Source organism: Heterodontus francisci, chromosome 8, assembly GCF_036365525.1.
Source record: "Heterodontus francisci isolate sHetFra1 chromosome 8, sHetFra1.hap1, whole genome shotgun sequence".
Taxonomy (NCBI): domain Eukaryota; kingdom Metazoa; phylum Chordata; class Chondrichthyes; order Heterodontiformes; family Heterodontidae; genus Heterodontus; species Heterodontus francisci.
This window is the reverse complement of record NC_090378.1, coordinates 22,585,627-22,608,512: the sequence shown is the minus strand read 5'-3', so window position 1 is coordinate 22,608,512 and position 22,886 is coordinate 22,585,627. Positions and strand designations below refer to the sequence as shown.

General features: G+C 43.1%; 1 protein-coding gene across 6 annotated transcripts in view; it reads right to left on the bottom strand.

Moving 5' to 3' along the window:
- btbd8 (BTB domain containing 8) overlaps positions 1-22,886 on the bottom strand; it is a 106,233-nt gene that overhangs the window by 51,467 nt on the left and 31,880 nt on the right. For all 6 annotated transcript variants that reach the window (XM_068036769.1, XM_068036766.1, XM_068036771.1 and 3 more), the window contains 4 exons: positions 21,443-21,539; positions 18,159-18,247; positions 17,964-18,066; positions 4,696-4,878 (listed from right to left, as the gene is read on the bottom strand). In XM_068036769.1, coding sequence (XP_067892870.1) covers positions 4,696-4,878; positions 17,964-18,066; positions 18,159-18,247; positions 21,443-21,539 — 472 coding nt within the window. The remainder of the gene's footprint in view (positions 1-4,695; positions 4,879-17,963; positions 18,067-18,158; positions 18,248-21,442; positions 21,540-22,886) is intronic.

Genomic DNA, 22,886 nt, shown 5'->3' with positions numbered 1-22,886 from the left:
GTTTTTGAAACTGGAATCTGAGTTGTAAATCAAAATCAATGCACTTTTCTTGTGTTTTTATATACTGCTGCTGTATGCATCACCAGTATACTCAACAGAATATCAACTTGAAGAGTGAAGTGGTAGCAGGGCAATTGTAAAGATAGACTACATTACCAAAGCCTGCCCAGACTGCAGTCAGTAAAAGAAAATCACTTTCATAATGTCAAGTGACTGCTCGCTTCCAAGGAGATACAGCATAAGCTTCATCTATATCAGATCTGGGGAACAGACCAGAGATGAGACGAAGATTCCACTGCTTTGCCCAAAGATCATAACATGCATTTCTGCAGCACCTTTAACTTAGGAAAACATCCCAAGGTGCTCCGCAGCAGCATTAGCAAACAAAATTGTACACTGAGCCACATAAAGAGATATTAAGATAGATGACCTTTGACCATGGTCAAAAAAGTTGATTTTAAGGAGAATCTTAAAAAAAGAGAGAAAGCGGTGGAGAGATTTAGGGAGGAAATCCCAGAGTTTGGGGCCTTGGGAGCTGAAGGCATGGCCACCAATGGTGGAGTGATTAAAACTGGAGATACACAAGAGACCAGAACTGAAGGAACGCAGACCATCTCAATGGGCTGTAAGAAGTTAGAGATAGGAAGGGGCGAGGCCATAGTGGGGTTTGAAAACAAGGATGAGAATTTTAAAGAACCAACTCGTTCTTTCACACGAAACCCTGTCACCAGGTTTCATGGAGGCACCCAAGATCGCTTCGTTGGCACCAGCTAGACCTCATCATCACAAGGCGAGCCGCCTTAAACAGTGTTCAAATCACACGCAGCTTCCACAGTGCGGACTGCGACACTGACCAATCCCTGGTGTGCAGCAAGGTCAGACTCAGACCAAAGAAGTTGCATCATTCCAAGCAGAAGGGCCACCCGCGCATCAAAACGAGCAGAATTTCTCATCCACAGCTGTTACAAAAATTTCTAAATTCACTTGTAACAGCCCTTCAAAACACTCCCACAGGGGATGCTGAGACAAGTGGGCCCACATCAGAGACGCATCTATGAGTCAGCTTTGACCACCTACAGCAAACGTGCAAAGAGAAATGCAGACTGGTTTCAATCTCACTTTGAAGAGCTAGAACCCGTCATAGCCGCTAAGCGTACTGCACTGTTGGACTACAAGAAAGCCCCCAGCGAGTTAACATCCGTAGCATTTAAAGCAGCCAGAAGCACTGCACAAAGAACAGCCAGGCGCTGCGCAAACGACTACTGGCAACACCTATGCAGTCATATTCAGCTGGCCTCAGACACCGGAAACATCAGAGGAATGTATGATGGCATTAAGAGAGCTCTTGGGCCAACCAAGAAGATCGCCCCCCTCAAATCTAAATCAGGGGACATAATCACTGACCAATGCAAACAAATGGACCGCTGGGTTGAGCACCACCGAGAACTGTACTCCAGGGAGAATGCCGTCACTGAGACTGCCCTCAATGCAGCCCAGCCTCTACCAGTCATGGATGAGCTGGATATACAGCCAACCAAATCGTAACTCAGTGATGCCATTGATTCTCTAGCCAGCAGAAAAGCCCCTGGGAAGGACAGCATTACCCCTGCAATAATCAAGAGTGCCAAGCCTGCTATACTCTCAGCACTACATGAACTGCTATGCCTGTGCTGGGACGAGGGAGCAGTACCTCAGGACATGCGCGATGCCAATATCATCACCCTCTATAAAAACAAAGGTGACTGCGGTGACTGCAACAACTACCGTGGAATCTCCCTGCTCAGCATAGAGGCGAAAGTCTTTGCTCGAGTCGCTCTAAACAGGCTCCAGAAGCTGGAGTCTACCGAGGCACAGTGTGGCTTTCGTGCAGAGAGATCGACCGTTGACATGCTGTTCTCCCTTCGTCAGATACAGGAGAAATGCCGCGAACAAATGCCCCTCTACATTGCTTTCATTGACCTCACCAAAGCCTTTGACCTAGTCAGCAGACGTGGTCTCTTCAGTCTACTAGAAAAGAATGGATGTCCACCAAAGCTACTAAGCATCATCACCTCATTCCATGACAATATGAAAGGCACAATTCAACATGGCGGCACCTCGTCAGACCCCTTTCCTATCCTGAGTGGCGTGAAACAGGGCTGTGTTCTCGCACCCACACTCTTTGGGATTTTCTTCTCCCTGCTGCTTTCACGTGCGTTCAAGTCTTCTGAAGGAGTTTTCCTCCACACAAGATCTGGGGGCAGGTTGTTCAACCTTGCACGTCTAACAGCGAAGTCCAAAGTACAGAAAGTCCTCATCAGGGAACTCCTCTTTGCTGACGATGCTGCTTTAACATCTCACACTGAAGAGTGCCTGCAGAGTCTCATCGACAGGTTTGCGGCTGCCTGCAATGAATTTGGCCTAACCATCAGCCTCAAGAAAACTAACATCATGGGGCAGGACGTCAGAAATGCTCCATCCATCAATATTGGCGACCACGCTCTGGAAGTGGTTCAAGAGTTCACCTACCTAGGCTCAACGATCACCAGTAACCTGTCTCCAGATACAGAAATCAACAAGCACATAGGAAAGGCTTCCACTGCTATGTCCAGACTGGCCAAGAGAATGTGGGAAAATGACGCACTGACACGGAACACAAAGGTCCAAGTGTATCAAGCCTGTGTCCTCAGTACCTTGCTCTATGGCAGCGAGGCCTGGACAACGTATGTCAGCCAAGAGCGACGTCTCAATTCATTCCATCTTCGCTGCCTCTGGAGAATACTTGGCATCAGGTGGCAGGACCGTATCTCCAACACAGAAGTCCTCGAGGTGGCCAACACCCCCAGCTTATACACACTACTGAGTCAGCGGCGCTCGAGATGGCTTGGCCATGTGAGCCGCATGGAAGATGGCAGGATCCCCAAAGATACATTGTACAGCGAGCTCGCCACTGGTATCAGACCCACCGGCCGTCCACGTCTCTGCTTCAAAGACGTCTGCAAACGCGACATGAAGTCCTGTGACATTGATCACAAGTCGTGGGAGTCAGTTGCCAGCGTTCGCCAGAGCTGGCGGGCAGTCATTAAGGCGGGGCTAAAGTGTGGCGAGTTGAAGAGACTTAGCAGTTGGCAGGAAAAAAAAAAAAGAGGCGCAAGGAGAGAGCCAACTGTGTAACAGCCCCGACAATCAATTTTTTCTGCAGCACCTGTAGAAGAGCCGGTCACTCTAGAATTGGCCTTTATAGCCACTCCAGGCGCTGCTCCACAAACCACTGACCACCTCCAGGCGCCTACCCATTGTCTCCCGAGACAAGGAGGCCAAAGAAGAAGAATAAATTCAATTTAAGCACTACTCAGTTACAAACTCATGGGCAGCAATCACAGTTTTAATCCCATAAGAACTGGAAAATTTCAATTCTCCCACTAAAAGAGAACACATCAACACATCTTAAAAACTTAAATGGCACCCATGCACATTACAATCATGCAAAGTCGAAGTCCTGCAGGCAGCGGTAAGTGCGCGCAACCACCTGTAGTTCCATAGGTTCTGAATAAAAGGTTTGAGAGGGGCTAGATGTGTTATGGACCCTGAAGCATAGCTTCACAATTGCTGCATTTTATAGAAAATTCCTGCCAAATTTGCTTCATTTCAGCAATAAGCTCCCATACCTGGCAGAGATAGGCAACACCTCTAGAAGATTCAACTTAAAGGCAATTCTGGCCCTTTCCCTCCAGATAACTCAATCTCAGTCTCCAGCAAAGATGATTAATCAAGTTTTGGAACTCAGCCCTACTGGAACAATTGCACAGATCCAGTATGAAATCTCAATGCAAAAAAAAAAAGACACCCCACCTTTTCATTATATTTTATTTCAAATTGTTTTCTCTCCTGCCTTTGCTTTGTGTACTATCCTTGATAAGCACCCAGCCAAGTGAACTGCTCCCAAGATTCTGACACATCTTCATGCAGCTGGTTCAAATCTGAGTGTAGTTGGTGTCTGACTTTCTCGCCAATGAACTGCCCAACGACATTTAGTACCTGCCCGTGGATGGCTTAACAGATTGGAAATTTAACCGTTCTGTCAAACAAACGATGAGGGTTCCAATTTTCTGCAACACAATATGAATCAACCCTTGGTATTAACCTGAGCTTAGTGATAGCAATCCTGCCTCTCAGTCAGCAACTTATAGGTTTAAGACATATTCCAAAGACAAGCGGATAATTTAGACTAACACGCCAGTGCAGCAATGAGGGAGTGGGAGGTGCTGTCATTTGGGTGAAATGTTAAACAGAGGCCTGGTCGGCCCTCTCAGCTGGATGTACAACATCCTGTGACACTATTGGAAGAGGAGGGCGTTCTTGTAAATGCCAATATATTTATCTCAACCACCATGACTAATGCAGATGAACTGATCACTTCATTGCTGAATCTTGAACCTTGTATACAAATTAGTTAGATCTCTCCTATAACAGTGACTGCACTTCAAAAAAAAAGTACTGCATTGACTTTGAAGTGTTTTGGAACATCATGAACGTCACAATACAAATACAAATTCTTTTCTTATTCCAATCACACACCCGTACTTGACCTTATAATAAATAAATGAGTTTTAAAAAAAAAACCAAGCTCTTCATTTCAAAGTGAGTCTTACTGATGACCAGATCCTTCACATGAAGTATTGCTGAGGCACACTGGATAAGAGAAATGGATCTTACCTTTAACAGAAAGAGGAGGTTTTTACTTTTGATCGTCTCAAGGAAGCGCGGCACAATAAACTTGATGCATTCATCCTGTAGTTCTTGCGTCAAGGCAACTGCATGCTCTGCCCATTTCACCTCAGGAAGGCTCCACAGTAGACGGTCACTTTCCATCAGCACTGAAACCACGTTCTCTACATTCTGAAGTTCAAGTACATACACCAATTACCTGCATGTACTACTGGTCAATGTGGCCAAAAGACTTTAAAAAAATCTATGCACTTAATATAACCTTTTAAATTAATTTGTCTTTAATAGATCCTTGGCATTCAAATTCAACATTAATATATAATAGAAATACCAACATGAATAGGTAATAAGCTTTCAAACAATCTAAAAAAAAAACTGAACATAATGTTATTTAGAGATTACACTTACCTAATAGGGGGGAGGGGAACAGTACTGATGAAGCATCATGTTACAGTCCTACAGAGATGATATACTAGAGGGCTTAAAGACTGAATCTATTTGGTTACAGGCAAGGAACAGAAAAGAGGAGTTTGTTTCTGAGTGTTTACTACAGACCCCCAAGTAGTGAGGAGTTAGAGGAGGTAATCTATAGACAAATTGGGCGGCACAGTGGCGCAGTGGTTAGCACCGCAGCCTCACAGCTCCAGGGACCCGGGTTCGATTCCGGGTACTGCCTGTGTGGAGTTTGCAAATTCTCCCTGTGTCTGCGTGGGTTTTCTCCGGGTGCTCCGGTTTCCTCCCACAAGCCAAAAGACTTGCAGGTTGATAGGTAAATTGGCCATTATAAATTGTCACTAGTATAGGTAGGTGGTAGGGAAATATAGGGACAGGTGGGGATGTTTGTTGGGAATATGGGATTAGGGTAGGATTAGTATAAAAATGGGTGGTTGATGTTCGGCACAGACTCGGTGGGCCGAAGGGCCTGTTTCAGTGCTGTATCTCTAATCTAATCATAATCTAATCTAATAGCAGAGGACTTTTAACTACCTTAATACAGATTGGGATTAAAAAAATGTAAAGGGGAAGGATAGTGAAAAATTCCTAAAACACGTACAAGAGAGCTTCCTTAAAATCAATATTATACAAAAAGGAGGAAGTCACCTGTACAAATCACTGGTTAGGCCTCAGCTGGAGTATTGTGTATGTGGGCATCATACTTTAGGAAGGACTTAAAGACCTTTGAGCAGGTATAGAGGTGGCTTACCAGAACGATACCAAGGATGAGAGAGTTCAGTTTTATGCAGAGATTAGAGAAGCTGGGATTGTTCTTCTTGGAGAAAGTTAAAGGGGAGAACTAATAAAACTATTCAAAATTCTGAGGAGGCAAGTATGGAGAAACTGTTTCCTCTGACAAGTGCGTTGGTAACCAAAGGCAGTAGATTTAAAATAATTGGCAAAAGACCTAGGGGGGAATTGAGGAGAACTTTTTCCAGACTGTTAAGATTAGAAAGGGTGGCAGAGGCAGATTCCATAGTAACTTTCAAAAGGCAACTGGACAGTTGATGAGTAATTTGCAGGGTTAAGGGGAAAAGTCTGGGGTGTGGGACTATGTTGGATAGCTCTTTCAGGTGCAACAGCTCGAAATGCCTCCTTCTGTGCTACAAGATTCTATGAACTGTATGTCATTCAATATTACCAAATGAGTTTTTTTTTTCCAGCTTATCTATGAAAGGGAGCTGAAACCCTCTTTGCACAGCAGATTAGAAGTCACTCAGGCATAAAAGATCAGGCCCAAATTTTGCTCCGTTCGGTGCACCCTTCCCCCGCAAAAAAGCCAAGAGAACGAACATCCAGTTATTGAGCAATCTACAGAGAGTCAGAATAATGTTGAGATAAGCTTTGATGAGATCAGGAAATAAATCTTCACAGAATTCCTCCAACTACAGTTATGCTGTGGCAGCTGCAATTCAATTTCATATCAGTAGGAGGTTTAGTGTTCAAACTGTTGCACTGATGTGGATTGTTTTTTTTTTTAAAACTGATATGGAGTCAATCACATACACTGCAAACAGATCTGATTTTTACTTTGGTAACAATGAAATCAATCTTCTGCAACGGTCAGCAAATCCTCCTCCTATTACATTCAGGTTTACATATTACAAGTTTAAACCTTAAATGTGTTTAGCCTGACGGTCCTCCAGCAGTTATTTATATCTATCTTTAGAAGAGTTCTTGTACATAAAGCCAGTCGTCATCTATGTAGTGACTGCTGAGCATGTCTATATCAATGGGCAATTTCTTCTTGCTGATGGTTTTAGGTTTTATTATTATTGCATGATTCAGCAGATTACCTCACACAAAACCCTTTCTGCCCAACCACATTTCACCAAAAAAAAAAAATTCTAGCCACAGACTTTCTAGCAAAATAAATACCACTAAACGCAGCTTCCTTGACAGGCCCTCATCCATGAAATTCCCAGAAAGGACAATCAGTGAACAATCACAAACTTGCCAATAAACCCAGCTCCAACAACTGATCTCTTCTTCCCTCCAATTCCACAAGCAACAAAAGTACCTTATTGGGATTTGAACTGGGCTGTAGGTACAGCCTCTCACCCAGCAAACAGCTCGGCAAAATTTTCCCATTCACGTTCCCACTACTATAACTTGTAGGAACCATCGCGGCATTTAAAATTAAAAAAAAATAAAAAGCGGAGGACCTCCCAGGAGCCACTGTCTCATCTCCCCCCTCCCCCAAACACGTTTAAAAGTCCATCAACTACATTTTCTGTCTAATCCACCAGTATGATTTTTTTCCCCCATCAGTGTCCTCATACCAGCTTTCTGACTGGGAATTTTTTTCCAAAAATATACTTTATTCATAAAAATCTGTAAAAAAAAATACATTACCAAACTGTTCCAATTTGACATTCCAGAAAGTGCAAAGAAATCAGTTCCCTGTAATACAGAAGGCAAGTTGCCTCACAACCCTTGCCATTCCATTTGACATGCAATGCACATTTGCATTATACAGCAAAACCATATTTTGGTGCTTACAGCCCGAGGGTTTTTTTTAAACACAGGTTCCAGCCCTTTCTGTGCTGTAAATAGATGACTTTTTTTCCCAAAAAAATATACTTAAGTCATGAGCAAACACTGAACCAATTTTGTGATCAAAATCAGGAGACAATAGATCATTGATCACCAACTAGGCCTGGCAAATCTTCAATGTAAAGCTACCCCATTTGGTGTAAACTAAATTCACAGTAGATTCAGTACACAGCAATTAACATTTGCTCAGATTATACCAGCCCCCACCCCAGTTTAATAGGATGTCAGAGATCCAAAAATAAATTGGGGGCATGTGGGGAGGCTTCTCAAACTGACTAACATTTATAAGTAGCAATTAAGATGGCCTCCTGTGGAGCATGCTCGGAGCCATTCCAACTTTAAAAAAGAATTGCATGAGATGGTGCTTGGTAGCAAGTCTACCTTGCACATGGTTGAGAGTATGGTAAATGCAAGTCAGGATGTTAAAGCATCTGAAACATGGCAGTTATGTGCTAAAGGAAGTGCTTTTTACATCCTGCTGCATAGCAAATTGTGTTTCAGCCATGAATAACTCGTAAACATAACTCAGTACAAAACTCAACAAAATAAGCTCACCTCAATGACAGATAGCCTAGTGGGTAGAAATGACAAGCTTTTTGTCCACAGGTTCAAACATTGCTCGAGATTGTACTTACAATGAGAGTATTTTCAAACTTAAATTTAAAGGATTTTTTTTAAAAAAGGAAATAAAGAGCGTTTTGCCTCTCACTTCAAGATTCACTAAAACTGAAGAGTTTCCTGATTTTTTGTTAACATTTCAAAGATTCAGTTGCACAAAACTGTTAATTGCTTGCTTGAAAAATGCTTTGTATTAGAAACAGAAAACATAGAAAAATAGGAGGAGTAGGCCATTCGGCTCTTCAAGCCTGCTCTGCCATTCAATACAATCATGGCTGATCATCCAAACTCAGTACCCTGTTCCCACTTTCTCCCCATATCCCTTTAGCCCCAAGAACTATATTTAACTCTTTCTTGAATATATTTCATGATTTTGCCTCAACTGCTTTCCGCGGTAGAGAATTCCACAGGTTCTGGGTGAAGAAATCCCTCCCCATCTCAGTACTAAATGGCTTACCCTTTATCCTTAGATTGTGACCCCTCGCCCTGGACACCGCCGCCATCTGGAACATCCTTCCTCCATCTAGTCTGTCCAGTTCTGTTAGAATGTTGTAGGTTTCTATGAGATCCCTGCTCATTCTTCTAAACTCTAGCGAATACAAGCCTAATCGACCCAATCGTGTTGTGTGGCACTATCACCGTGCTAAATGGGATAGATTTCGAACAGATCTAGCAATGCAAAACTGGGCATCCATGAGGCGTTGTGGGCCATCAGAAGCAGAATTGTACTCAACCACAATCTGCAACCTCATGGCCCAGCATAACCCCCACTCTACCATTACCATCAAGCCAGGAGACCAACCCTGGTTCAATGAAGAGTGCAGGAGGGCATGCCAGGAGCAGCACCAGGCATACCTCAAAATGAGGTGTCAACCTGGTGAAGCTACAACACAGGACGATCTGCGTGCCAAACTGCGTAAGCAGCATGCGATAGACAGAGCTATGCGATCCCATAACCAACGGATAAAGATCTAAGCTCTGCAGTCCTGCCACATCCAGCCATGAATGGTGGTGGACAATTAAAGTAGTAACTGGAGGAGGGGGCTCCACAAATATCCCCATCCTCAATGATGCCATCAACAGTGCCTCAAGTGGCACTTGCTTAGCAATAACCTGCTCAGTGACGCTCAGTTTGGGTTCCGCCAGGTCCACTCAGCTCCTGACCTCATTACAGCCTTGGTTCAAACATGGACAAAAGAGCTGAACTCAAGAGGTGAGGAGAGAGTGACTGCCCTCGACGTCAAGGCAGCATTTGACCGAATATGGCATCAAGGAGCCCTAGCAAAACTGAAGTCAATGGGAATCAGGGGGAAAACCCTCCGCTGGCTGGAGTCATACCTAGCGCAAAGGAAGATGGTTGTGGGAGGTCAATCATCTGAGCTCCAGGACATCACTGCAGGAGTTCTTCAGGGTAGTGTCAAAGAACAAAGAACAGTACAGCACAGGAACAGGCCATTCGGCCCTCCAAGCCTGCGCCGATCTTGATGCCTGCCTAAACTAAAACCTTCTGCACTTCCGGGGACCGTATCCCTCTATTCCGATCCTATTCATGTATTTGTCAAGATGCCTCTGAAATGTCGCTATTGTACCTGCTTCCACCACCTCCCCAGGCAGCAGGTTCCAGGCACTCACCACCCTCTGTGTAAAGAACTTGCCTCGCACATCCCCTCTAAACTTTGCCCTTCGCACCTTAAACCTATGCCCCCTAGTAACTGACTCTTCCACCCTGGGAAAAAGCTTCTGACTATCCACTCTGTCCATGCCGCTCATACCTTTGTAAACCTCTATTATGTCGCCCCTCCACCGAAAACAATCTGAGTTTATCCAACCTTTCCTCATAGCTAATGCCCTCCAGACCAGGCAACATCTTGGTAAACCTCTTCTGTACCCTCTCCAAAGCCTCCACGTCCTTCTGGTAGCATGGCGACCAGAATTGCACGCAATATTCTAAGTGTGGCCTAACTAAAGTTCTGTACAGCTGCAGCATGACTTGCTAATTTTTATACTCTATGCCCCGACCGATGAAGGCAAGCATGCCGTATGCCTTCTTGACTACCTTATCCACCTGTGTTGCCACTTTCAGTGACCTGTGGACCTGTACGCCCAGATCTCTCTGCCTGTCAATACTCCTAAGGGTTCTGCCATTTACTGTATACCTCCCACCTGCATTAGACCTTCCAAAATGCATTACCTCACATTTGTCCGGATTAAAGTCCATCTGCCATTTCTCCGCCCAAGTCTCCAACCGATCTATATCCTGCTGTATCCTCTGACAATCCTCATCACTATCCGCAACTCCACCAACCTTTGTGTCGCCCGCAAACTTACTAATCAGACCAGCTACATTTTCCTCCAAATCATTTATATATACTGCAAAGAGCACAGGTCCCAGCACTGGTCCCTGCGGAACACCACTAGTCACATCCCTCCATTCAGAAAAGCACCCTTCCACTGCTACCCTCTGTCTTCTATGACAGAGCCGGTTCTGTATCCATCTTGCCAGCTCACCTCTGATCCCGTGTGACTTCACCTTTTGTACCAGTCTGCCATGAGGGACCTTGTCAAAGGCTTTACTGAAGTCCATATAGATAACATCCACTGCCCTTCCTTCATCAATCATCTTCGTCACTTCCTCAAAAAACTCAATCAAACTAGTGAGACACGACCTCCCCTTCACAAAACCATGCTGCCTCTCGCTAATAAGTTAGTTTGTTTCCAAATGGGAGTAAATCATGTTCCGAACAATCCGCTCTAATAATTTCCCTACCACTGACGTAAGGCTCACCGGCCTACAATTTCCTGGATTATCCTTGCTACCCTTCTTAAACAAAGGTCCTCTGGGACCTCACCTGTAGCCAATGAGGATGCAAAGATTTCTGTCAAGGCCCCAGCAATTTCTTCCCTTGCCTCCCTCAGTATTCTGGGGTAGATCCCAGAATATTAAATAAAAAAAAAAAATCCCATCAGGCCCTGGGGACTTATCTACCTGAATGCTTTGCAAGACAACACCTCCTCCTTTTTGATAATGAGATGACTGAGACTATCTACACTACCTTCCCTCGGCTCATCATCCACCAAGTCCTTCTCTTTGGTGAGTACTGATGCAAAGTACTCATTTAGCACCTCGCCCATTTCCTCTGGCTCCACACATAGATTCCCTTCTCTGCCCTTGAGTGGGCCAACCCTTTCCCTAGTTACCCTCTTAATCTTTATATACGTATAAAAAGCCTTGGGATTTTCCTTAATCCTGTTTGCCAATGACTTTTCATGACCCCTTTTAGCCCTCCTGACTCCTTGCTTAAATTCCTTTCTACTGTCTTTATATTCCTCAAGGGATTAGTCTGTTCCTAGCCTTCCAGCCCTTAAGAATGCTTCTTTTTCTTTTTGACTAGGCTCACAATATCCCGCATTATCCAAGGTTCCCAAAACTTGCCAAACTTATCCTTCTTCCTCACAGGAACGTGCTGGTCCTGGATTCTAATCAACGGACATTTGAAAGACTCCCACATGTCAGATGTTGACTTACCCTCAAACAGCCACCCCCAATCTAAATTCTTCAGTTCCTGCCTAATATTGTTATAATTAGCCTTCCCCCAATTTAGCACCTACACCCGATGACTACACTAATCCTTATCCACAAGTACCTTAAAACTTATGGAATTATGGTCTCTGCTCCCGAAATGCTCCCCTACTGAAACTTCGACCACCTGGCCGGGCTCATTGCCCAATACCAGGTCCAGTACGGCCCCATCCCTAGTTGGACTATCTACATATCGTTTCAAGAAGCCCTCCTGGATGCTCCTTACAAATTCTGCCCCATCCAAGCCCCTGGCACTAAGTGAGTCCCAGTCAACATTGGGGAAGTTAAAATCTCCCATCACTACAATCCTGTTACCTTTACATCTTTCCAAAATCTGTCTACATATCTGCTCCTCTGCCTCCCGCTGGCTGTTGGGAGGCCTGTAGTAAACCCCCAACATCCCATTCCTGAGCTCCACCCATATTGCCTCGCTGCACGACCCCTCAGAGGTATCCTCCCGCAGTACAGCTGTGATGTTCTCCTTAACCAGTAATGCAACTCCCCCACCCCTTTTACATCCCCCTCTATCCCGCCTGAAGCTTCTAAATCCTGCCCTTCCTTCAACCAAGCCTCTGTAACAGCAACTTCATAGTTCCAAGTACTAATCCAAGCTCTAAGTTCATCTGCCTTACCGGTTATACTTCTCACATTGAAACAAATGCACTTCAGACCACCAGTCCCTTTGTGCTCCGCAACATCTCCCTGCCTGCTCTTCCTCTTAATCTTATTTACTAGTTCCCCCTCATTTATTTCACTTGCTGTCCTACTGTTCTGGTCCCCACCCCCCTGCCACACTAGTTTAAACCCTCCCGAGTGATGCTAGCAAACCTCGCAGCCAGGATATTTGTGCCCCTCCAGTTTAGATGCAACCCGTCCTTCTTGTACAGGTCCCATCTGTCCCTGAAGAGATCCCAATGGTCCAGATATCTGAAACCCTCCCTTCTACACCAGCTGTTCAGCCATGTGTTTAGCTGCACTTTCTTCCTATTTCTAGCCTCACTGGCATGTGACACAGGGAGTAATCCAGAGATTACAACCCTAGAGGTCCTGTTTTATAGCTTACTACCTAACTCCCTAAACTCCCCCTGCAGGACCTAGTCACTCTTCCTGCCTATGTCATTGGTACCAATGTGTACCAAAAACCTCTGGCTGTTCACCCTCCCCCTTCAGAATGCCCCCTGTCCGTTCAGAGACATCCTTGACCCTGGCACCAGGGAAGCAACATACCATCCTGGAGTCTCTTTCACGTCCACAGAAGCGCCTATCTGTGCCCCGGACTATAGAGTCCCCTATAACTATTGCTCTTCTGCGCTTTGTCCCTCCCTGCTGAACAACAGTGCCAGCCGTGGTGCCACTGCTCTGGCTGCTGCTGTTTTCCCCTGATAGGTCATTCCCCCCAACAGTATCCAAAACGGTATACTTGTTAGAGAGGGGGATAGCCACAGGGGATTCCTGCACTGACTGCCTGCCCCTTCTAGCGGTCACCCATCTATCTGCCTGCACCTTGGGTGTAACCACTTCTCTAAAACTCCCGTCTATGACGCTTTCTGCCACCTGCAGGCTCCTAAGTGCATCCAGCTGCCGCTCCAACCAATCCATGCGGTCTGTGAGGAGCTGCAACTGGGTACACTTCCTGCAGATGTAGTCGTCCGGAACGCTGGAAGCGTCACGGACCTCCCACATCTTACAGGTGAAGCACTTCACCCCGCTGACATTTCTAGCACTAATTAATAAATTAATTTAAAATAAATACTTATTAAATTCTTACTAAATTGTTATAATTAACTATATGGTCCCTCGTGCTAGATTCCCACTATAAATATTAAATGCTAACTAAATACAGTAATCTCCTCTCTCTGGTTTAGTTACTCTACTTATTAGTTAGTTAATTAGGGTTTTAATCAATTTTTATCAATGTTTTATTTTCAAGTTCAGTAAAAGAAAATTCCCTACCAGCCAATCAGGTCACAGCTTTCCTGTGATGTCACTTTCAGCTTTTTTTTTTACCAGGAGGTAAGTTTTTTTATACTTACCGGTCCGGAACTCTGCCCTCAGAGTCTACTCCCAGTCAGCTGTGCTCTTTGGAAGCTCTCGGCTCCCCTCACTGAGGACAGGTAGGAATTGAAAGGAGCTCCTCACTCCCTCTTTACCGAACTTCCTCAGTTACCAAACTTCCACTGAAGCACTCTAATGAACCCAAGTCAGCACTGTAAGATGGCTCATTTTTATACTGACTGACTCTAGCCCCCTGAAAACTGGGTTAAGCCACTTCTCTAATTAACAAGGTGCAGCTGCAAGCAGAGCCTGAGTGAACCCTGTTTAAAGCTGGTCTAAAACTCACCTTCTCCAACCCTAACAGCAACTGTTGTTAAGTTAATAAATAAAAGACAGATTATATTTAAGATAAAATTAACCCTTAATTATCCTCAGTTACCAAACTTCCTCTGTAGCACTCTAATGCAACCCAAGTCAGCACTCTAGGCCCAACCATCTTCAGCTGCTTCATCAATGACCTTCCTTCAATCATAAGGTCAGAAGTGGGGATGTTCGCTGATGATTGCACAATGTTCAGCACCATTCGTGACTCCTCAGATACTGAAGCAGTCTCTTGAGAAATGCAGCAAGACCTGGACAATATCCAGGCTTGGGCTGAGAAGTGGCAAGTAACATTCACACCACACAAGTGCCAGGCAATGACCATCTCCAACAAGAGAGAATCTAACCATCTCCCCTTGACATTCAATGGCATTACCATCGCTGAATCCCCCACCATCAACATCCTAGGGGCTACCATTGAACAGAAACTGAACTGGAGTAGCCATATAAATACCGTGGCTACAAGAGCAGGTCAGAGGCTAGGAATCCTGAGGCGAGTAACTCTCCTCCTGACTCCCCAAAGCCTGTCCACCATCTACAAGGCACAAGTCAGGAGTGTGATGGAATACTCTCCACTTGCCTGGATGGGTGCAGCTCCAACAACATTCAACAAGCTCGACACCATCCAGGACAAAGCAGCCCGCTTGATTGGCACCCCATCTACAAACATTCACTCCCGCCACCACCGACACACAGTGGCAGCAGCGTGTACCATCTACAAGATGCACTGCAGCAATGCACCAAGGCTCCTTAGACAGCACCTTCCAAACCCGCGACCTCTACCAACTAGAAGGATAAGGGCAGCAAATGCATGGGAACATCAACACCTGCAAGTTCCTCACCAAGTCACACACCATCCTGACTTGGAACTATATCGCCGTTCCTTCACGGTCGCTGGGTCAAAATCCTGGAACTCCCTTCGTAACAGCACTGTGGGTATACCTACCCCAAATGGACTGCAGCAGTTCAAGAAGGCAACTCACCACCACCTTCTCAAGGGCAATTAGGGATGGGCAATAAATGCTGGCCTGGCCAGCGATGCCCACATCCCATGAATAAATTTTTTTTAAAAAAGTGCTCTTTAAATACTAGGCATTGCCTATTCACTGTCAATCCTTTAAGAAACGTTCTCCAATCTATTATAGCCAACTCGTGCCTCATACCTTCATAGTTTCCTTCATTTAGATTCAGGATCTTAGTCTCGGAATCAACTCTCACTCTCCATCTTAATGAAGAATTCTAGCATGTTATGGTTGCTCTTCCCCAAGGGACCCCGCAAAGGATTGTTAACTAATCCTCTCATTACACAAAGTTAATTAATTGAATTTAAATTCCACCACCTGCCATGGTGGGATTTGAACCCATGTCCCCAGAGCATTAGTCAGGGCCTCTGCATTATTAGTTCAGTGACATTACCACTACACCGCCACCTCACAGCCAATCAGCAATCCCATACAAGAAGAAACAGACTAGGCAAATGTTACTCAGCCATATTTTACATATTTTCACATTTAAATTGCCATAAAAAGTACCAAAATACAATTGGCTGTCTCTGCAACGTAGCCACACTGGTGTCCAGACAGTAAATTGAGCAAATGCGCATGTTTTAATATGAAGACATACAATCCTTGATACTCCCAGGTTTGTTGCAGGGCTATGCAGAGTTACTGGGTAGTAGTTGAGGTGGGGATAAAGCAATTAGAAGTGGACAATGATTCCCCAGGTTTGTCTTTGGCATCAATACGATCACCTCTGAAGATGCTCACCTTTAGGCATCACTTTTCAAACTACTCAAAGCTCTAGCAAATTTCTGAACTCTGATGAAGTTGACTGGTGGATAAGAGAACCTGTCCCATTGGCTCTTATCAATGGAAAATGAATCAGACCTAAATCAGGTGACTGATCAACAGTATTGCATGTAAACACTTGAATGGACATGCATGGAGCGTCACCTTTCCCTGCACTTAGCAAACACTATAATCTCATACATTTCTTGCACTTCTGCTAAAATGACATTAGCACTACCTGGCATATACAATTCCCCAATCATATAGGTAGGGCTTGTTCCTTTACCTCCATTAAAACAAGTATTTATATTTCCTATGTTGAATCTTTCAGAGGAGTAAAATTGTTAAGGATTTGAGAATTACCAAGGGGTGCAATTTTGCTTGAGGCGCATTTGAAATTTCCCCTTCGCAGTTTATGAATTGCTTGCTCAGTAGCTGTAATCAGTGGTAATAAAGTGTCTTATTTTGAGCAGATAAATTATTGCCTCAGACAGACAAAAATGAGCATTGGACTGGACTAATTCTCTCTCACTTGATATTAGCGCAAATAATATTAGGAGCAATCTCTTCAGTTCAGTGAATCAACTTGAAGATTTGGTCAACAAACAAAAATAAAGTTTTGCTGATGAGAAAATCCATTTAAATGCTCGATTCATGGTTTTGGTCAGCATATGTTGAAAGTACTTTGAAGAATTATTCCTGCAAGAGAAAAACTAGAAATTTAAGAGTAAAAGCAAATACTGTAGATGCTGGAAATCTGAAACAAACAGAAAACTCTAGAAAGTCGGTGCAGAGCATATGGGGAGAGAAACTGTACTGATGAGAGGTCATTAACCCGAAACACTAACTGTTCCTTTCTTCACAGATGCTGCCAGACCAGCTCATTATTTTCAGCATTTAATTTTTATAGATTAAGAACAGAAAGTTCCCCTTTGCTAAAATCCAACTTTTCACACTTCAGCTCGAGAAGTAGAAAAATCAGTTAGAGATATTAACCAATTTCAAATTGTATGTGCACAAAAAGAAAAATCTGGATTTCCACACAGACGGATTTAGTATCTTAATATGGGAATTGTACACAAGAACAGTTTATAAAATTGATGGATGACAATATTGATCATTCACAAAATTCCCCACAGGTTGATCTTCCTGAGAGGATGTCCCCAAATGCAGAGGAGGAGAGAGATGGACACAGAGGGGATAGGGATTAACAAGATCACTCCTGACAGATGGACATTTACCCGGATTCTCCGCATCGCTACATCAAGTGTGTGGGCAAACATTGACTACTGGTGCAAGCAAAAACAATGGCAGGTACTCACTAAATAGGGAGAAATGCAGACTGTGTTTGGTGGCAATAGGTTGGCAATACACTTTACATACAAATGAATTGCCCCCATGTCCATGGCTGAGTGAATAATTTTGTCAAATGTCCATGGCACATGTTGTGTCATCCCTATACACTACTGTATCCAACTGCCTTTTGAATTCTGAAGTGATCATTGACACAGCTGAGAGATGGGGTGGGACTCATGGCAAAACTGACGGCAAACAAAACATAGTTAAGAAGCATCTCTAAACAGAACGCCTAACCAAAACTACAGCAAAGTCACCCAATAAAAGCAGAGTTACGTCTCCAGCAAAGTGAAGGGTGGAGGATAGTTACATAAAAAATAATCCCAGTCACTTACAGCACTGCAGTCTCCAGGTGTAATTGACAAGGGAATTGCCCAATTATCTCCATTCTGGCTGCGAATAGTGATGTCACTACATGCAGCCTTTAAATTTACACTGATATTATTGTAAACAAATGATGAAAAGCATTGCTAGTGGATGTTACTTACTAAAGACTGGACTACAGATGTCAAACAGGCTTTCTGCAGTTCTGCTGGAAGACAGGCAAAATTCTTCCCAGACCAGCATTTCACAAAATATTTGGTAATCCATCTGCAAAAACAACCCACAAATTTTGGAACAATTTGCTTGAAAGAAAAATTGCACTCTGCACCTGCAGATTCCACACTAATGAATGATTTTACCTCATGCAGGAACTGTAAAGGCCATCGATTCCAACTGAGTGAGATATTTGCAGGCACTCCAGAATAGACTGCTGCATTCCAATAACAGGCTATAAATTAATCAAATGAGAAACAATGAGAAAGGAGGCAAACTGATATGGTGTTTACTGAATTCAAATATGTCTTTCCATAATTAGAGCATTGACAATATATTTTACATTTCAACAAATTCTAAATAAAGACACCAAACAGTTCACAAGCTCATGGCTGTAATTTCTACTGCAAACCAAGTTAAAGGTTGAATTAAATTTTTTTGACCAAGACATCATTCCTGGTCTCAAACACGTGCTGTTCTATCCTCTGCTCAGCAATACCAAGCAGAGACACATTCTGTGAAAACACAGAGGATATCCTATTCACTCAAGTCCTTAGCTATTGCACGAAAACCACAATTGTAACAACTGGGAACAGTAGAATCTGTTTTTACAAATAAAAAAAGAAAAACCGACAAATGAAATCGCAAAGATAAAGTCAGGACCAATTAAATATCTGAAACAAACTGCATTCTTCAAAAATATTTTGCAACCTTGAAAGTTCAAATGTGTGAAAACATTGAATAATAAACTAGAGAGGACAAACTGGCTTTTTCCAGTTCTGCTGAAAAACAAGCAACGCTATGGTTATTGATTTTTTTCAGCAGTTACATCTTCTGCAGACATCAAAAAAGATATCAAGTGCTGCAAATCTGAAACCAAAGCAGAAAGCACTGGTAACATGTAGGTTGGCCAGCATCCAAAACATATTGTGGAAGACTTCAAAGACTAGATCAGCTAGAAATAAACAAATACAAAAACTTTTTTTGCCTTCAAAGTGTTTTTTTTAAAATCATTAGTAATCTATGCTTTTTTTTTATAGAAGGTTTTTAAGAAATTGAAGAACCCCCCCCCCCAACAGTTCTTGGAATGCACTAAATCTCAAATTCTGCAATTTCCATTTTTCCTTTCTTTCACTTTTCTAACACTATCTGGCCAATTAATCTTTCAGAGTATCTGCCTATACAAAATGGCACACATATCTAAAAATCAAAAGCTGGAATTGTGGGAAAATAAACACAATTAATCCCCAGCTTGTCCTCATCTCTCCAAATGCAACACAAGGACAGGAGACGACCATTTAGCCTCGAGCCTGTTCCGCCATTCAATCAGATCATGGCTGATCTGAACCTCAGTTGCACTCACCCACTGTTGATTCATATCCCCGAATACTCCTACCCAACAAAAAAATCTATCAATTTCAGTATTGAAAGCTCTAATTCTTCCAGCATTCACTGCATTTGAGGAAAAAGGAGAAGTCCAGATTTGTACTACTTTTCGGAAAAAGGATTTCCTGATTTCCCTCCTAAATAGCCTAGTTCTAATTTTATGTACCAACAATCCATGTGTGCCAAGGCTGAAGTTAAAGTGCGCCATAATCTAATTGAATGGTGGAGCAGGCTTGAGGAACGGAATGTCCTACTCTTGTTCCTAAATGCATACTGGTAATGGTGAAAGCAATAAGAATCCATTTTTAATATTAGTGTAGTGGTTATATTACTGGACTAGCAACCCAGAGGTCTGGACTATTCCAGTTCAAATCCCACAAATTTAATTTTAGGAGAGGCTGTGGTGTAGTGGTAATGTCAGTAGACCAGAAACCCAGAGCTCCAGGCTAATGCTCTGGGGACATGGGTTCGAATCCCACCACGGCAGAAGGTGAAATTTGAATTCAGTTAATAAATCTGGAATTAAAATCTAGTTTACTGGTGACCATGAAACCATTGCTGATTATTGTAAAAACCCATCTGGTTCACTAATGTCCTTTAGGGAAGGAAATCCGCCATCCTTACCTAGTCTGGCCTACATTTGACTCCAGACGCACAGCACTGTAGTTAACACTTAAATGCCCTCTGAAATGGCCGAGCAAACCACTCGGTTGTCAAGGGAAGTTAGGGGTGGGCAATAAAGGTTGGCCTTGCCAGCGTGCCCACATCCCACGAAGGAATAAAAAAAAAATCCAGGGAACTTCAATTATACGAGTTTGAAGGAGACTGAAAACTTTCATGCAATAATGACAGGGTCAGCAACAGTAAACTTTGAGGTGAAAGGAGATGCACTGCACAGATGAAAGAACTGGTGGGAGTCCAAGGATGTTGGTGGTGGGGGTGGGGGGGATGTAAAATTGAGTGGTAGGTTGTTGGGGGGGGGGGGGGGGGGGGGGGGTGCGCCATCCTGAATGCCCTCCCACCCCCGCTGCAATTTTACGAGGGGCGGCGGTGAAAAACGATCCACCCGCCCCAGGTCAAAGCCCTTAAGTGGCCAATTAACTGCCACTTAAGTGCCTCCTCCCACCACCACTGGCATTTTACCAAGGCCAATTAAGGGCCTGGGGAGCGTAAAATTCTGGCGTGGCTCCCATTGGTCTGGAGGAGGTTGACTCATGGGCGGGGCCCCCCACCCAACACAAAATTCCAGCCCAAGATGCTAAATTAGGAATGTAAGGAGGGGGGGAAAAAAAAGTGAAGTTGAAAAAAATCTTAGTAATCCACTGAAAGCGATTTTTGACTCTAAGGAATGTAACTGCTATGCAAAGCAGCTAAACCAGGTAGAATATTTAGACCCCTTTTTTGGTTTGCAATGCACTCCGGCTGACTTGCCATAGGGGCAACTTAAAGCCCTGCATTTAGGCTCTAATTGATATTCTGTCCTGGAACAAAGAAACCTTTCAACAGCTGCAGATTCTTATGAATGTGCTGGTTTGTATGTGCGCGCACTTAGAAGCATTTACTGGGACACTGAATGGGGGAGGGGGTTATAAATTGATCAGTGAGGATTTGAGTGAGTGAATGTAACAAGAGTCAATTTAGAAAGTACACAGCATCTACAATTAAATAGGACACTCAAAAGTTGAGTTGTAGATACACGATGTTCATATTAAAATGAGGTTTAGGTCCTTGCCTGTTACCTCAACAGTTCTAATCTCAAAGATTATATTGCTCGTGTATTTTTAAAATTGGGAACCAACTGCCCATATTGAACAGCCCGACAAAAGAAAAGTGGTTAGTCAAAGCTCTTCAAAACAACATCTTTCAATATTTTCTATTCCATAAGGCAAGATATCCTCTGACCAAAGTAATGGCATGAATACAGAAAACCCAAAAAGCAATGACATAAAAAAATCTAAAATTATGAATTAAATGATCACTTCAATTCAAGCATAAACTGCATTTTTGGGCTGTGCAATCACAACTATACAAAATAGAATGTTACCTTGTGAAAAAACTTGCAATAATCCTTTTTCAGAACATGTAGAACTACTTTCTTTAACCCATCCAAGTTGTACATATCTGCTAATGAAAGCACTGAACTGAAGAAAAAAAAAAGTGTTGAGTTAGCACTAAGGTTTACTCAATTTGTCATCTTGCCTTTCATACTGTTTGGGATTCATCATTGCACAAGCTCACACTTCACTGAGCAATCTCTAGAATCACTGGCGTATGCAGCATGCACCTGACCAATGGACCCATAACAGTATCTTCATTAATCATCTTAATTTCCAAAGGACACCCTTGCTGCTGACTATCTCCCAAATACTGGATGCATGCTTCAAAATGGTTAAAATAGCTTGAGGTAGAGTTTCTGCAATCAGCAATCCAGGTGCAAATTACACCCAAAATTGTCCTAGTTTTGATTAAGTGTTTTTTCCTTCAAGACTCCAAACTCACTGGCATATTGCCAAAAGTAACATCTGCAATGAACCAGTGAATTGGGCAGTGTTTTAGAATATAATTTTCTCAAAAGATTTTGGCTTTAAAATGATTCCAATATGTATGAATGGTAACTAGGTGCAGTTTGATTAACACAGCCAAATATGGTATGTCAAAAAAAGCATTTTAATCAGAATGTCTAGTCCACTACAAAACCCAATTTTAAATTACTGACTGACTAAAAAAAACTACACAGCCATTTTCTAGTTATATTGGGGTAGTTAGTTTCTCAAATTTAAAAAGTATATCAAAAATCTTGAAACATTCCTTTGTGTCCCTGCGCCTACAAGAGCCAGCTTCATTTTTAAAGCTCCTTGAAGATTTGCAAATGAGTATGCAAAACTAAAACTCCCAATTCAATCTGGGGCAGCGGCCAGTTACATAGACAGTGTCTGCTTCTAGCACCATGTTCTTTTAAAACTAGCGTAAAAGATCACAGAAACTCAATTTGCACTTAAAAATGATCTCAAGATGGTTTCGGCAATTTCAGGCAAATTTGCACCAAAACCCAGTGCAGTAGAGCAGAAATGTCAAGCCATTACATTTGCTGGACACTAATGGCTTGAATTTTTTTTTTTAACTAAAAGCTAACAATTAGGAAATTAAGTTAAGTTAACTATAAAAATGGGCATGTTTTACCAAACTTGAACTGGAAAAAAACTCACTAAAAACAAATTTCAATTTGGAGGCAAAAGGTAGAGGAATTGTTTCTGGTTGCCATACAAGGCTGTGGGTCTAAGCATTTCCCCCTTTCCTAGTCAGCTTCTAGTCACACTCTGGTGCCACAAAGTAATGTGATCACGGACATATACAACAGATACTTGCTGCAACGTGCTTCCTGGGAACCATCCAAATAGTACTTCATAACAAAATTGATCTGAATCAGAAATCCAATGTGAAACGCTTGAACAAGCTCTGCAGCTTCAACGAGATCCCAATTGTTCCAC